This window comes from Bubalus bubalis, chromosome 4, assembly GCF_019923935.1.
Source record: "Bubalus bubalis isolate 160015118507 breed Murrah chromosome 4, NDDB_SH_1, whole genome shotgun sequence".
NCBI classification, from domain to species: domain Eukaryota; kingdom Metazoa; phylum Chordata; class Mammalia; order Artiodactyla; family Bovidae; genus Bubalus; species Bubalus bubalis.
The window spans coordinates 37,291,530-37,304,382 of NC_059160.1; the positions used below are offsets into that span (position 1 = coordinate 37,291,530).

Sequence of the window (12,853 nt, forward strand, 5' to 3'; positions counted from 1 at the left end):
GCCAAGTCAGGCCCTTTGTTGGACTGGTAACAATTAAAAATAGTTTGTTGAGGACCCTGACTTTGTCATACCAATCTATAGGGCATTGCTAACTACTTAACTTTTAATAAAAATCAGACCAGGACCCTAAATTTATTTGACAAAGCCAAGATCCTTGGTTAAGTGGAGATTCTGGTTAGAAAATCTTTAATCATTTTTCAGCCTCAAAAGTCCCAGCTTCCCTTTGTGATCCCACCTTTTCAGACGTAAAGATATCAGCTAAAATAAACTGTTTCCTGAACGTCTCCATATTTAATGAGAATATGATAATTGTTAAGAAGTAAGCTTGAAAAATGTGTAACATGTTACAATTATTTTTTCAAAATACATTCATCCAGGTGGCCCATATCCGAGCAGAAAGAGATATTTTGGTAGAAGCAGATGGTGCCTGGGTGGTGAAGATGTTTTACAGTTTTCAAGACAAGAGGAACCTTTATCTAATCATGGAATTTCTCCCTGGAGGTAAAAGCAAACGTAATAGCAATAACAGGCCAACACAAACACATCTTTATATCTAACTATGATTTTATTGATTATATAAATCAATAAGCTAGGGATATTTTATACCTCTGGCTCTGAGGTTTTACACAGTCATAATTTTCTAATCATTCCTCCCATGAAAATACTAATTTGAACTGCAAATCAGATTGTTTTGAAGAAATGATAAAGCAGGCACATTTTAAATATTATTATTCTGTTTACTATATATAATTTTTTAGGTCTTTGCAAGTCTAGAGTTGAGAACAAGTCACCAAAGAGGAAGACAGACAACCCAGTGGAAATATGACAGGCAGTGTAAGGAATAGAACTCTGGTTGGTCTACGAATAGATAAGAAAGTGTTCAGCTTTACTCATATTCAGGGAAATGCAAATTAAAACAAGAATGAGATTCCATTTCACACTCAACCATCTGATTGGTAGAAACATTAATAGTCTGATGAGGCTGTGGGGGAAACCTGGCCTCTCATCTGTGCAGAGGAATCTCTGACTCAGGGAGAGCAGTTCAGAGATGCCAGAAAAGTTAAAAAGCCATGTGTCCTACAGTCAGGGATTCTTCCCCACATGTGCACAAGAGGCCTTATGGCAGCACTGTCGTAAGAGTGAAACCCTAGATGCAAGATGACTGTCCATCAGTAGCAGAATGGATGAGTAAAACATGGCATAATTGTGTCATTAAATATTTTAGTAGTTAAAAGTCTGGAGCTGTATTTGTTTCAACAGTAAGATCTCAGAAATCAAGAGAGATAAACCAAGCTGTGGAATTACATGTATAGTTGATATCACTTATGTAATTTTAAAAACCATAAAAAAGACTCTAAATTCATAAATTAATATATATGCATCTGAAAACATTTCAAAAATAAGCTAGAAGAATACACACCAAAGCAAATCCATGATAATGGCAACTCAACAAAAAGGGGAAGGAATAGAATGGAAACAGAGGATAAAGAATTTGCGTGGTATTTATTTTTTTTAAAGACTTGAAGCATCATGAAAAAATATTAACAGTTGTCAATTTTGAGTTGTAAATTTACCACAGTGTTTCTTCTTTGTCCCTTGTAAAAGAGGAAAATTTCTTGGGAACAAGAATGTTTAGAAGTGACCCTTTTGGTGGAATAATGACCTATCTTTGTTGGCCCAAAGAGTGCTGAGTGCTTTTGAAACTTGAATTTGAAAGAATATATCCCATTTCCAGATGTGCTTACACACATTCATTTTCCCGGTTTGATATATTTTCCTCAGCAACTTATTTCTGGATGTTGAATGGTAGATACTATATCATTATCAGTTCTGCTGTGATTTGATTTCACATATTTTCTACCTTAAAACCATTACATGTCATGAAACTTCTCCTTAATGAGACTTTTTTTTATTTGGCCCTAGAGATGGTTGGAAGTACTCTGGGTGGATCATAAAATGCAGAAATGAGGCTTATGTTGTATATTACAAAGACATCTTTTACAAAACATTCCCCCTTTTGAGGCATTACTAATACAGGGTACTTACTCTCATTTACTTAGGTGACATGATGACATTGCTAATGAAGAAGGATACTTTGACAGAAGAGGAAACACAGTTCTACATTTCAGAGACTGTTCTGGCAATAGATGCAATCCACCAGTTGGGTTTCATCCATCGGGATATTAAACCAGACAACCTTTTGTTAGATGCCAAGGCATGTGAATAAACTGGTGAATTACTAGGTCACTGACTGTTTTATGCTGTAATAGAGGTGATTTTGTGATTGGAAATGGGCAACTGCAATTTATATGACTGCTAACCTACATTATTTCATAAACTGGTACAATAGGAGAGAGCCCTTGAAGTGAAATGACATCAAGGGAAAATTGGATGTCTTTTTATCATCTTCCATTTTCTCCTTCTTAAAATAATCAACATCAAATATTGATAATTTTGCATTTCACCTGTAGGAGTTCTAAGCTAAGAATTTTTATGATTGCATTTAGAAGAAGAGTTTTAAATAAGCCTTTTGTCTCTAATGATTTTATGAGGTTTTTCCTTTTTTTTCCTTAGGGTCATGTAAAATTATCTGATTTTGGTTTGTGCACGGGATTAAAGAAGGCTCATAGGACTGAATTCTACAGAAATCTTACCCACAACCCACCAAGTGACTTCTGTAAGTTGGATTTTTTTTCGAGTTAAAGTAGCCCAGCTGGTTTAATCCAGGACTGTTGAGAACTGAAGCTTCTCTCCTTCTCCTCAACCCTTAAACTGGTGTGTTTTCAATGCATGTATGTGAATTTGTTTTTTTGGTAAGAGTTTTTCCCTCATAATTAGAATTCTGTCTCCTTGAAATTAGCATTCCAGAACATGAACTCAAAGAGGAAAGCAGAAACATGGAAGAAGAATAGGAGACAACTGGTAAGTAGCCACATTTGGAAGAAAGAATTTTGGGCCCTGGTCCTAAAACTTATTTGGTATTTGTTTTATAATTTAGAGCTTCACAATAATTAGTTCTTACTTCCTAGCAGTGATAGAGCTTGTTCTGAGATCGTATAGTTTTCTTAATTTTTTTGTAACATTTCCATGCCTATGAAGGAAACTGCCGCTTTTATATTTAATGATTTCACTTCAGAGTATTCTGTCAAGCATATCTATAGTTCTGTGTTTGTCTGTTTACCAGTACTAGCACTTTCTATAAAACTCACCGAGATGAGTGTGTGTGTGCTAAGTCACTTCAGTCTTGTCTGGCTCTGTGCGACCATATAAACTGTAGCCTGCCAGGCTCCTCTGTCCATGGGATTCTCCAGTACTGGAGTGGGTTGCCATACCCTCCTCCAGGGGATCTTCCCAACCCAGGGATCGAACCTGTGTCTTTAATGTCTACTTGCATTGGCAGGCGGGTTTCTTTACTGCTGGCACCACCTGGGAGATGAGTGTAAATTGAGGTAAATGCTGAGTGATATTCATGTTTCCATTTTCCCTACCTGTCCTGATACAACAAATATCAGTCAGCATAAGTAAGGTTATTGTGTGTTTCTAAGAACTTTATAGACAAAGTAAACAAAGTTTGTTGTCATGTTAACAGTGTTAACAATAAAATAGAATTGAAAAGCAGACTTTATTGCAAATAAACGTAATGACTCCTTTAATGCCCAACAGCACTGTTATTAACCCTACAAGCTTTCTCCTCCATTACTTAGCAAATATTAGAATCATTTGTCCCTTTTCCTCTTTCCTTTTATCCTGTGAACATTTGTCAAGGTTACAAATGTGCCTTTTGACTTTAATTTCCTAACTTCTTATACAATGCCTGGTACATATCGACAGATATCTATAAATATTTGTTAAATTCTGCCAAATGATGAAGAGAAACTTACTCAGCAGTCCCTCAGGAAGGTAAACAGACTGAAAGGCAAGAGTCTGGTACCCTCTCAAAGCAAATAAAATGACCTTTGCATTATTGAGCTCATTCTCTCAGTAGCCCAAGTAAACTTTTTGTGCTTGTAAAACATTTTGGTGTTTTAAAGTTTTCAAAAATATTTTTTAAGTGTTTTGAGCTTTGCATTAATGACAGAATATTATTACTACTTTTAAATGTGTCACTTTTAGATCAGATTTTACGATTGAGAAAAGAATTGCAGTATTTCCTACTTTTAAAGGGAAATATGAATACTGCCTAAAACTGTGGTGGAAATTCTGTACCCCCTAATTACAGAGTATTCACAATCATTACTCATGTGCAGGTTTTACTATTCTTGTGACCATCATCATGACTTACATCAGTGTTTTCTAGTGAAGAAATGGAGCGGACTCTTGGTGTTTGGGGCAGGAAATTCCTTTAGAGCCTATATCCCCCACCACTAAATGCCAATCATGTCCTTCCCCAGATCATAGAAATGTCAAAATCTGCTGTTACACATTTTCAGATGGCCCCTAGAGTACTACCTGTAATAGAAAATTGTTGCCTTAAGGAAAGTTTTTGTAAGATTTTATATGAATTAAGAATGAAAAACTGCATTGCTTTCTAATAGATAAGCAGTGCCCTGGAAATGAGTTTATAATGAAAATACCTGATCTTTATATGGGAGGCTGTGGTTTACAGACACGTTCCTTTGCTTGTTTCATCCTCGTACCTACTCTGTTAGGGCAGGAATTATTAGTCCAGTTTTATGTAAGCAGAAGTTGAGGCTCAAAAAAGCTGAATAACTTGCCTGAGAGCAAGTATCGAGTGCAGAAGCCAGGCCGACTGAACACAACCTTTTTATTCTTTTTTGGAATGGATTTAGGACTGAATACATAAATAACTTAGTTGAGCTCTTTAGGGACAGAAATCATGTCTTAACATATTATCTGACTCCATGCCTTTCACTAAGCCTTATACATGATAAACATGCAAAACACATATTCGATTCAAAATTAGCTTCTGTATATTTTAGTTTTTCCAGTAGTGAGCCATACTCAGATCTTTCAAAAAAAAAATATATATATAGTATATATATATACACTATATATATAGTATATATATATACACTATATATATAGTATATATATATATTGAGGACACTGGTTTGACAAGCTGTTCCTTTGCAGGCATATTCAACAGTTGGGACACCAGATTACATTGCTCCAGAAGTATTCATGCAGACTGGCTACAACAAATTGTGTGACTGGTGGTCTTTGGGAGTAATTATGTATGAAATGCTAATAGGTATGTTTTATTATTCATTTATGTACATACCATGTAAATCAGAGCACCACTGATTGAACATACTGTAGATATTATGGGCTAAAATATCTGAACTCTTTAAGCTGATTTCTGGCATCCCCCAATGTTAAATACACAATGATAAATATCAGTGAGCTCTCTAGGGATCCTGTGTCAGGAAGGAGGCATTTAACCAGAATTCCTAGGTATCTACATTGTATCTGCGTGACCTTTTAGGTGAAAGAGGGGCAATGCTTTAAATCCTTTATTTTGTTGACTTTATAAGCCATTTTATTATAAATGGATGAATGGTGGTATTTTTTTATTGTTAAGTAGAGCACTCAGGGCTGTTTTTTTTGTGTGTGATATGTAAATAGTAGGTGCAGCAAATTTGATCATAAAGGCTAATGAAACCTTATTTCCTGTAATACTTAGGATATCCACCTTTCTGCTCTGAAACACCTCAAGAAACATACAGGAAAGTGATGAACTGGAAAGAAACTCTGGTATTTCCTCCAGAGGTGCCTATATCTGAGAAAGCCAAGGACTTAATTCTTAGGTTAGTAGTTAAATCTCTTAAAGAGGTTATGGTATCTTAAGGCCTCACAGGGACCTAAAAGATTAAATTGCCTATTTCAGTTTTGTGGGAAGAAAAAGACTATCACTGATCTATACAGTTTAAGGACTCAGTAAAGAAAAGGCATTTTGTTTTTTCTAATGCAGATTCTTAAAAGGTAATATTCAGGGGAAAAAAAAAAAAGAGTTAAGAAGAGGGAAGAAGTCTTATATTATTTCAGAGGTCACTCCTGTTAGATTACAATGACTTTATCCCCTAAAGAGAAAGGGAAAATAAATTCTTAGTAGCAGTTCATATCACAAAAGTCTATGTAAGAAAAACACCAATACAGTATATTAATGCCTATATATGGAATTTAGAAAGATGGTAACGATGACCCTATATGCGAGACAGCAAAAGAGACACAGATGTAAAGAACAGACTTTTGGACTCAGTGGGAGAAGGTGAGGGTGGGATGATTTGAGAAAATAGCATTGAAACATGTATATTATCATATGTGAAACAGATCGCCAGTCCAGGTTCGATGAATGAGACAGGGTGCTCAGGGCTGGTGCACTGGGATGACCCTGAGGGATGGGATGGGGAGGGAGGTGGGAGGGGGCTTCAGGATGGGGACACATGTATACCCATGGCTGATTCATGTGAATGTATGGCAAAAGCCACCACAATATTGTAAAGTAATGTAATTAGCCCCCAATTAAAAAAAAAGTCTATGTATGAAACCTTTTCTAAGCAAAAGATTCCATTCTTTTTCTCAACTAAGATGAAGTGTTTAGGTTCTATTGTGGATTCCTAGAAGGAATATGAATTGGGACAATCTTATAAAAAAAAAATCTTCAAACTGTATTTGACCTTTGACCCAGCAATTCTACTTCGAGGAGTTTTGCATATGCAGATAATTAGATGTGTGTAAAGATTTAGGATATATTATGTTATCTTGATACTGTTTTTAGTTATGAAAGATTGAAAATCATCTAACTGTCTGGCAATGGTGGACTAGCTAAGAAAATTGTAGTGTTTCCATGTGTAAACTTTAGAAAACAAATGTATAGAAAAATAGTTAAATGACTTTGGGAAATGTTCTCAGTATATTAAGTGAAAAAAAAAATAATGGAAACTCCTTATCAACACCATATTTTTGAAATTATAGTAAAAAACTGGAAGGAAGTAGCCTCAAACTGTTTGCAATAGTTATATCTGAATAGTGCAGTTATAGATGATTTCTATTTTTCCTCACATTTCTCACAATAGAGTTAACTTCAGTAAACAGAAAAAAAGATGAAATGTTTGAAATAATGCAGAGTACTTGAGATGTAGTCTGCATATTATAATTTCTCTGTTCCCATTTTCTAGGTTTTGTATTGATTCTGAAAATAGAATTGGGAATAGTGGAGTAGAAGAAATAAAAAGTCATCCTTTTTTTGAAGGTGTCGACTGGGGGCACATCAGGTATATTTACAGGCTTTGAGTGGGATAAGGCCGTGCGAGTGAAAACTTTCTACTAGATTTGGTGATTAATTTATCTCTGATTCTGATTGATTAAATACAAGAATTGTGGTCATGTGATAAGTTAGTGTTTTCTGGATTAAATAAATGAGTGAGACTGTAGTGGCCGTAGCTAAATGACTCATTTTATGTAACATCCACTTTAAGAAACAAGCACATACTGTGCCCGTTTAGATTTTGATATGCAAAGTTACATGATGAAGGCTGTTAGCACAACAAAGATGTAATTACATTTAACACTGTATAACTATTTTTGTCCTCTCATATTCTATACTGTGTTTCCTTTATTAATTTTGAAGAATATACAGTCCCTCTTATAAACACTGTGAAAGTGAAAGTCACTCAGTCGTGTCCAACTCTTTGCAAACCCATGCACTATACAGTCCATGGAATTCTCCAGGCCAGAATACTGGAGTGGGTAACCTTTCCCTTCTCCAGGATATCTTCCCAACTCAGGGATTGAACCCAGGTCTCCCGCATTGTGAGCGAAGTTAAATAATGCAGGTAACTTTTAAGAACTGGCTTAGAGGAGTTTGTTGTGAGCATTGGCCTTTATTCATTTTGTGGCCAAACTGTCTTCAGCAGTTCTGGTCTCTCCCCCACACAGCAACAGTTCAGAAACAAATCTGATTGTGCCATTTCCTTCCTTCTCTTTGTATTCAGAGAGAGATACTAAGGGTCCTTCCCTGCTTTTCAGGATCTTGGGATATGATTCTTGCCTCACCTGTAGAAGCCGCATCTTGTGTGGTTCCTGCCCCATCCCTCCCACCCTAGGGCATTGTCGTTTGCTCTTCATTCTGACGAAAATGCTCTTCACCTCTCTGGCCTCCCTGCCCTCAGTCCTGCCTCGCCTAGGCTCACCAGCCCCCGTTTCCACTTTCAAGACAGCTAAGTGTCCCCTCACGGGAGCCCCTACAATGTGCTAGACACTGTACCTGATTCTGGAGTAGGTATATTTGGGGGGACTGTTAACTGTATGTCCAGCACTGTTTTAAGTACTTTATGTACATTTCTCATCTTATCTTCATAATAAGCCTTATACAATAGGTATTATTATTTTCCCCATTTTACAAATGAGAAAACTAAGTCACAGAGAAGTACTTTGCCTTACTAGTGCCTCAGCTAGTAAGTGATCTGGCTAGAACTGAGTCCAGGCAGTGTGATTCCGGAGTCCTGACTCTAAACTGCTACACTGCATTTTACTCTCCGTGTGTCATCTCATTGAGCAGAACTATTACACGATCCCCCTTGTTACGGTTGAAAGAATGCTTATAGACCACCAGTCCAGTCTCCTGGTTTTATATGAGGGAAGAGTCACAATGTCTAAGGTCATTCGATAATTACTAGAGATTAAATCTCAGGGCACCAGAGTTTATATTTTTTTTACACTAAACTAATATAAATTTGTTAAGTTGGTACATTAAGTGTAAATAGGTTAGAATAATTCTGGGGAAAATATAAATGTGTTTTTACACAATTTTGTATACTTATCACCTAATAGATCAATAAGTACTTGCTGAAAAAATAGAAGCAATAAAAATTGATTAATTTCCTAAACTATTTTTAGCATGATAAAAAAAAATTTCATGACTTATTATTTTTTTTAACCTAATGCCCCCAGTTCCCTTAAAATTTATATGACTGAGAAGTTTTTGGGTTCAGATTTCATCACAAACATGTAGTCCCTTCACCGTTTGAGTCCCTTATTTTCCCAAATGACTTGACTTATGAAGTGGTGGATCCTCTACTAGAAGAATTCTATTCCTATATTAATTAGGTTGGATTCTGGTCCCCACCATGTTTAGGGTACTTTATAGAATGATAAAATTTTTTAAATAAAATTCTCTGTTCTTCTTTCCCTTTCATTAACTATTGTTTTTCCTCTTTAAAAAAAGAAATGAGAAAGTCTTGGTATAAAGAAATAAAAATTCCAAGTAAATGATAATATTTTAATAAGAAAATTCTACTCTGCTATAAAATCCACTTAACTTCAGAAATTTCAGATCCATAATAAATTTCCTTGGCTCTTCTAATATCTATAGAACAGCATGGAGAATTTGCAAGTAGAATTAAGCTTTGGAAAACTGAATTCAAGAAAACTTAACTATGATTACTCAATACTATTTTACAGGGAAAGGCCAGCAGCGATCCCTATAGAAATCAAAAGCATTGATGATACATCAAATTTTGATGACTTTCCTGAATCTGATATTTTACAACCAGGTAAGACAGTCTCACAGTTAACCACATTTAAAAGACTATGAAAGTGATAACATATTTCATTAATGAAATTCCTTTGGTCTTGGTTAATTTTTCTATCTTTCCAGTGCCAAACACCACGGAACCGGACTACAAATCCAAAGACTGGGTTTTCCTCAATTATACCTATAAGAGGTTCGAAGGGTTGACTCAGCGTGGCTCTATCCCCACCTACATGAAGGCTGGGAAATTATGAGCGAAGACCACGTTGGCTCACAACCAAGAGAACTCAGGTAGCCGCATCACCAGGCTTGCTTGGCGTAGGTAACAGTTCACTGAAATACTCCTGATGACGGTGGTGCTTCTGACTACAAGAGGAAATTCTACAGGATTAGGATTTCGAAGACTACTACAGGAATTGGTTGGCAGTGCCAGCTGGCTTTTTTCTTTTTTTAATATTATTTTTTTTAACTTTATTATATGAAGGTACTGGAATAAAAGAAATGTACATCCCTTTCTAACTGCACTGCCTACACGCGTATTAAGGTCCATTCCACCTGTGTGTGCCGTGGCTTTGTACTGTAACACCTCTAATCAATTCAGGAGAAACACATATCACTTAAAGCAACATAGGCTAACCTGTAGGTAACACTGCAGTATTGGCTGTTTTACTGCACACCTTATGGGTCTAGATAATCAATAAAAGCCATCTTCCATAGCTGGTATTAGAACACTTGCCCTATTGGTTTGGACATCTGTAGAATATATATGAAGACAATTTCTGTAATGGTTTTAAGGCATTTTAAAAAGGAAATACACTGGGTTATTTAAAAAATAAAGTTTATCATCATGTTATTACACAAACTCCACAGTAGGGAGTAACGAGTTTTGAATAAGGAGGAAGTTGAACAGCTTCACTCAAGCACTCCACTAATATATTTACTTTGCATTCAGAAATACTGATGACCTTTATACATGTATTCTGTATACTCATAGGGAGATGTACTGTATCATATAAAATGTAAAGTTGCTTTTCTTGTGACAGGAGGACTTCTTTTTTAATAAGAGGACATGGCATTATTTTAATTTGATTATGGTGAGTTGAATTTGAAGAAATGACCATGAAGGCTGCTTGTAGAACTACTAGTGTATTTTTATTAAACTATTTTTTTAAACGTCAAACTTCTGATCATGTAAATGAACTTGTAGAGAACAAAGAGCTATTTCCTTTGGTTTTCTAGAAAGTTGTTACATATCATGGCTGGTTAACTTTTATTTGTTTTGATGAAAAATTTTCCTTTGATAGTACTTGTATTATTGTGCCATTATTTTCTTATACTCCAGATGTACCAAAGATCCTGAACAGAGTGGATGTTCACAACTGTGGGGGATTTTACTGTCCTGCGGGAATGCTGTCTTCAGATCTTTGATGGAGGCTAGCTCATTCAAGGGCACTACTGTTCATGTTTAGCTCCATCACTGTGGTTACTGTAAACGGAATTAAGGAAATAAATGCAGGCCAGGGGGCTTGTGATTAGAGGATGGGGGAGGTGATGTCAGCAGCAAATTCTTTGGGTATTCCCCCAAGAATACGATAGTCTTTTCCAGCTCAACATTTTCATTTAAAAATGACTCTCTGAGGTTTTGGCTTCATCAGTAATAGTGGAGGAGTATTAATTTATCAAAGAATGGCCTAATGTTTGTCTTAACTGTTAACTAGTAGAATTTCTTTTTTAGATACAACAGTGATTACTGTTACAAATGATCTGTGATCAGAATCTAAAATGATAATTTATTTGTATAGATGTTCTTCTAGTGGGGAAGAATTGCATAGGACCATTATGCAGATCTACAAAAGCTTTTATAAATGTTCCTGCTTTCTAGGGAGCTCCATGGTGTTTCAATAAGGCCATTCTGTTCTTTTTCCTTCCTGCCCTGTTCTCCCCTTCCCTTTCCTTCCTTTCCCTCCCCCTACCTTTCTTCCTTCCTTCCTCCCCTTTCCCTCCTAGTATTTGTTTGATACTTATTATGTGTTCACCTAATAGTTCATCTCCATTTTTCTTATCTGGAACATGTGACCAAGTATTTAGGAGAGAGAACTATTAAAATTTTGGGGTTATCTCCTTTTGCCTAGCTCTGGTTTTTCTAATTACAACTGCCTCTAATTTTAAAAACTCTCTAACTTACATTTAGTTTTATGAGATTTTTCTCATTCCCCCCATTCCCCACTGTTTTTTTTAAAAAGGATGTTTTGCTAGTGTGAATGGGTAAGATACAAGGAAATTGCAGCATACTCTGGTTCTACTATGGTAACTATTCTAGTATTAAAAAATTTCATTAATTCAAGTGAGAGAGAGAGATTGATATAAAGGAGCTGAATTACCTAAGTTTACCTTTTAACTGAATAAGAATAGAGCATTTTAGTTTCCATTTCCTTCATTCTTATTAATAGGAAGAACTTGGGGATAGTTATGGTTTCTTGGCAGCAGAAGGGCAGTTATGAAAAGTTTACCTTGTTAAGATACTCATTTTTCCCTGGAGTTGAGTGATTCATAATCTTTGGGGTTTCCTCCTATCAAAAGCATTTCTTAAGTGCCTATCTAAAAGCAATTAAAGACTGTGTCTGCCCTTTGGAAGCTAAGAATTTGATTCATAAAGCAAATTAGATAATTTGCAAAGTACCCTTGAGCTTGAATTTTCTCTTATTATATACTTCCCATATTTCAGGTGAACCATTTAATTTAAATGACAAAACCCTATCTAATCAACAGAGCATAATGACATTTTCTTTAAATTAGACTCTATTTTGAATTAAAGAGTTTTGTTATAAACTGTGTGTTTTTGGTTTTTCTAAGTATATAGAAAGCTTGTATAATTCATATTTGTTGATTTCCTGATTTAATGTAGACTTTGACTTTTTTTATTAAAAAACCTTTGTATTAAAGCAAGTTATGTTTTTTTTTCTTTTATGCTTTTCTTATTAACATGGCTTTAAATGTTTAAATTTATTGAAGCATAGTGCTATCTGAGAATAGGAAATTTCTTATCAACCTTTTCTGAATGGAATATATATCTGATTTAATAAGCTATTAGTTGAATGGAAAATAACAAGTATGGAATATTCAAAACTGGTTGCTTAGGGTTAAGATAGGGTTTCATTTATTTCTGTAATAATATACTCTTTCTGTTTTTTTAAACACCTGTTATCTTTGTGTAGATCTGTAAATCTTACAGTATTTTTAAGTACATTTATTTTTGGTGTTTTATTGTAGAAAACCTTTCAACAATCAACCCAGCAGTATCTACTGGTAGGAGAAACAGCTATCCATCTATCAATGATCTACAAAGAAATGGATTGAAAT

General features: G+C 35.3%; 1 protein-coding gene across 4 annotated transcripts in view; it reads left to right on the forward strand.

Moving 5' to 3' along the window:
- Positions 1–12,439, forward strand: part of STK38L (serine/threonine kinase 38 like) — an 80,204-nt gene extending 67,765 nt beyond the window's left edge. For 3 of the 4 annotated variants that reach the window (XM_044941269.2, XM_025283416.3, XM_044941268.2), the window contains 9 exons: positions 378–501; positions 2,061–2,215; positions 2,575–2,677; positions 2,861–2,922; positions 5,095–5,212; positions 5,645–5,768; positions 7,140–7,235; positions 9,424–9,515; positions 9,620–12,439. In XM_044941269.2, the coding sequence (XP_044797204.1) occupies positions 378–501; positions 2,061–2,215; positions 2,575–2,677; positions 2,861–2,922; positions 5,095–5,212; positions 5,645–5,768; positions 7,140–7,235; positions 9,424–9,515; positions 9,620–9,747 (1,002 nt within the window). In that variant the 3' untranslated portion in view covers positions 9,748–12,439. The remainder of the gene's footprint in view (positions 1–377; positions 502–2,060; positions 2,216–2,574; positions 2,678–2,860; positions 2,923–5,094; positions 5,213–5,644; positions 5,769–7,139; positions 7,236–9,423; positions 9,516–9,619) is intronic. The other variant, XM_044941270.2, reaches the window with a different exon arrangement.
- The last annotated feature ends 414 nt before the right edge of the window (positions 12,440–12,853 follow it).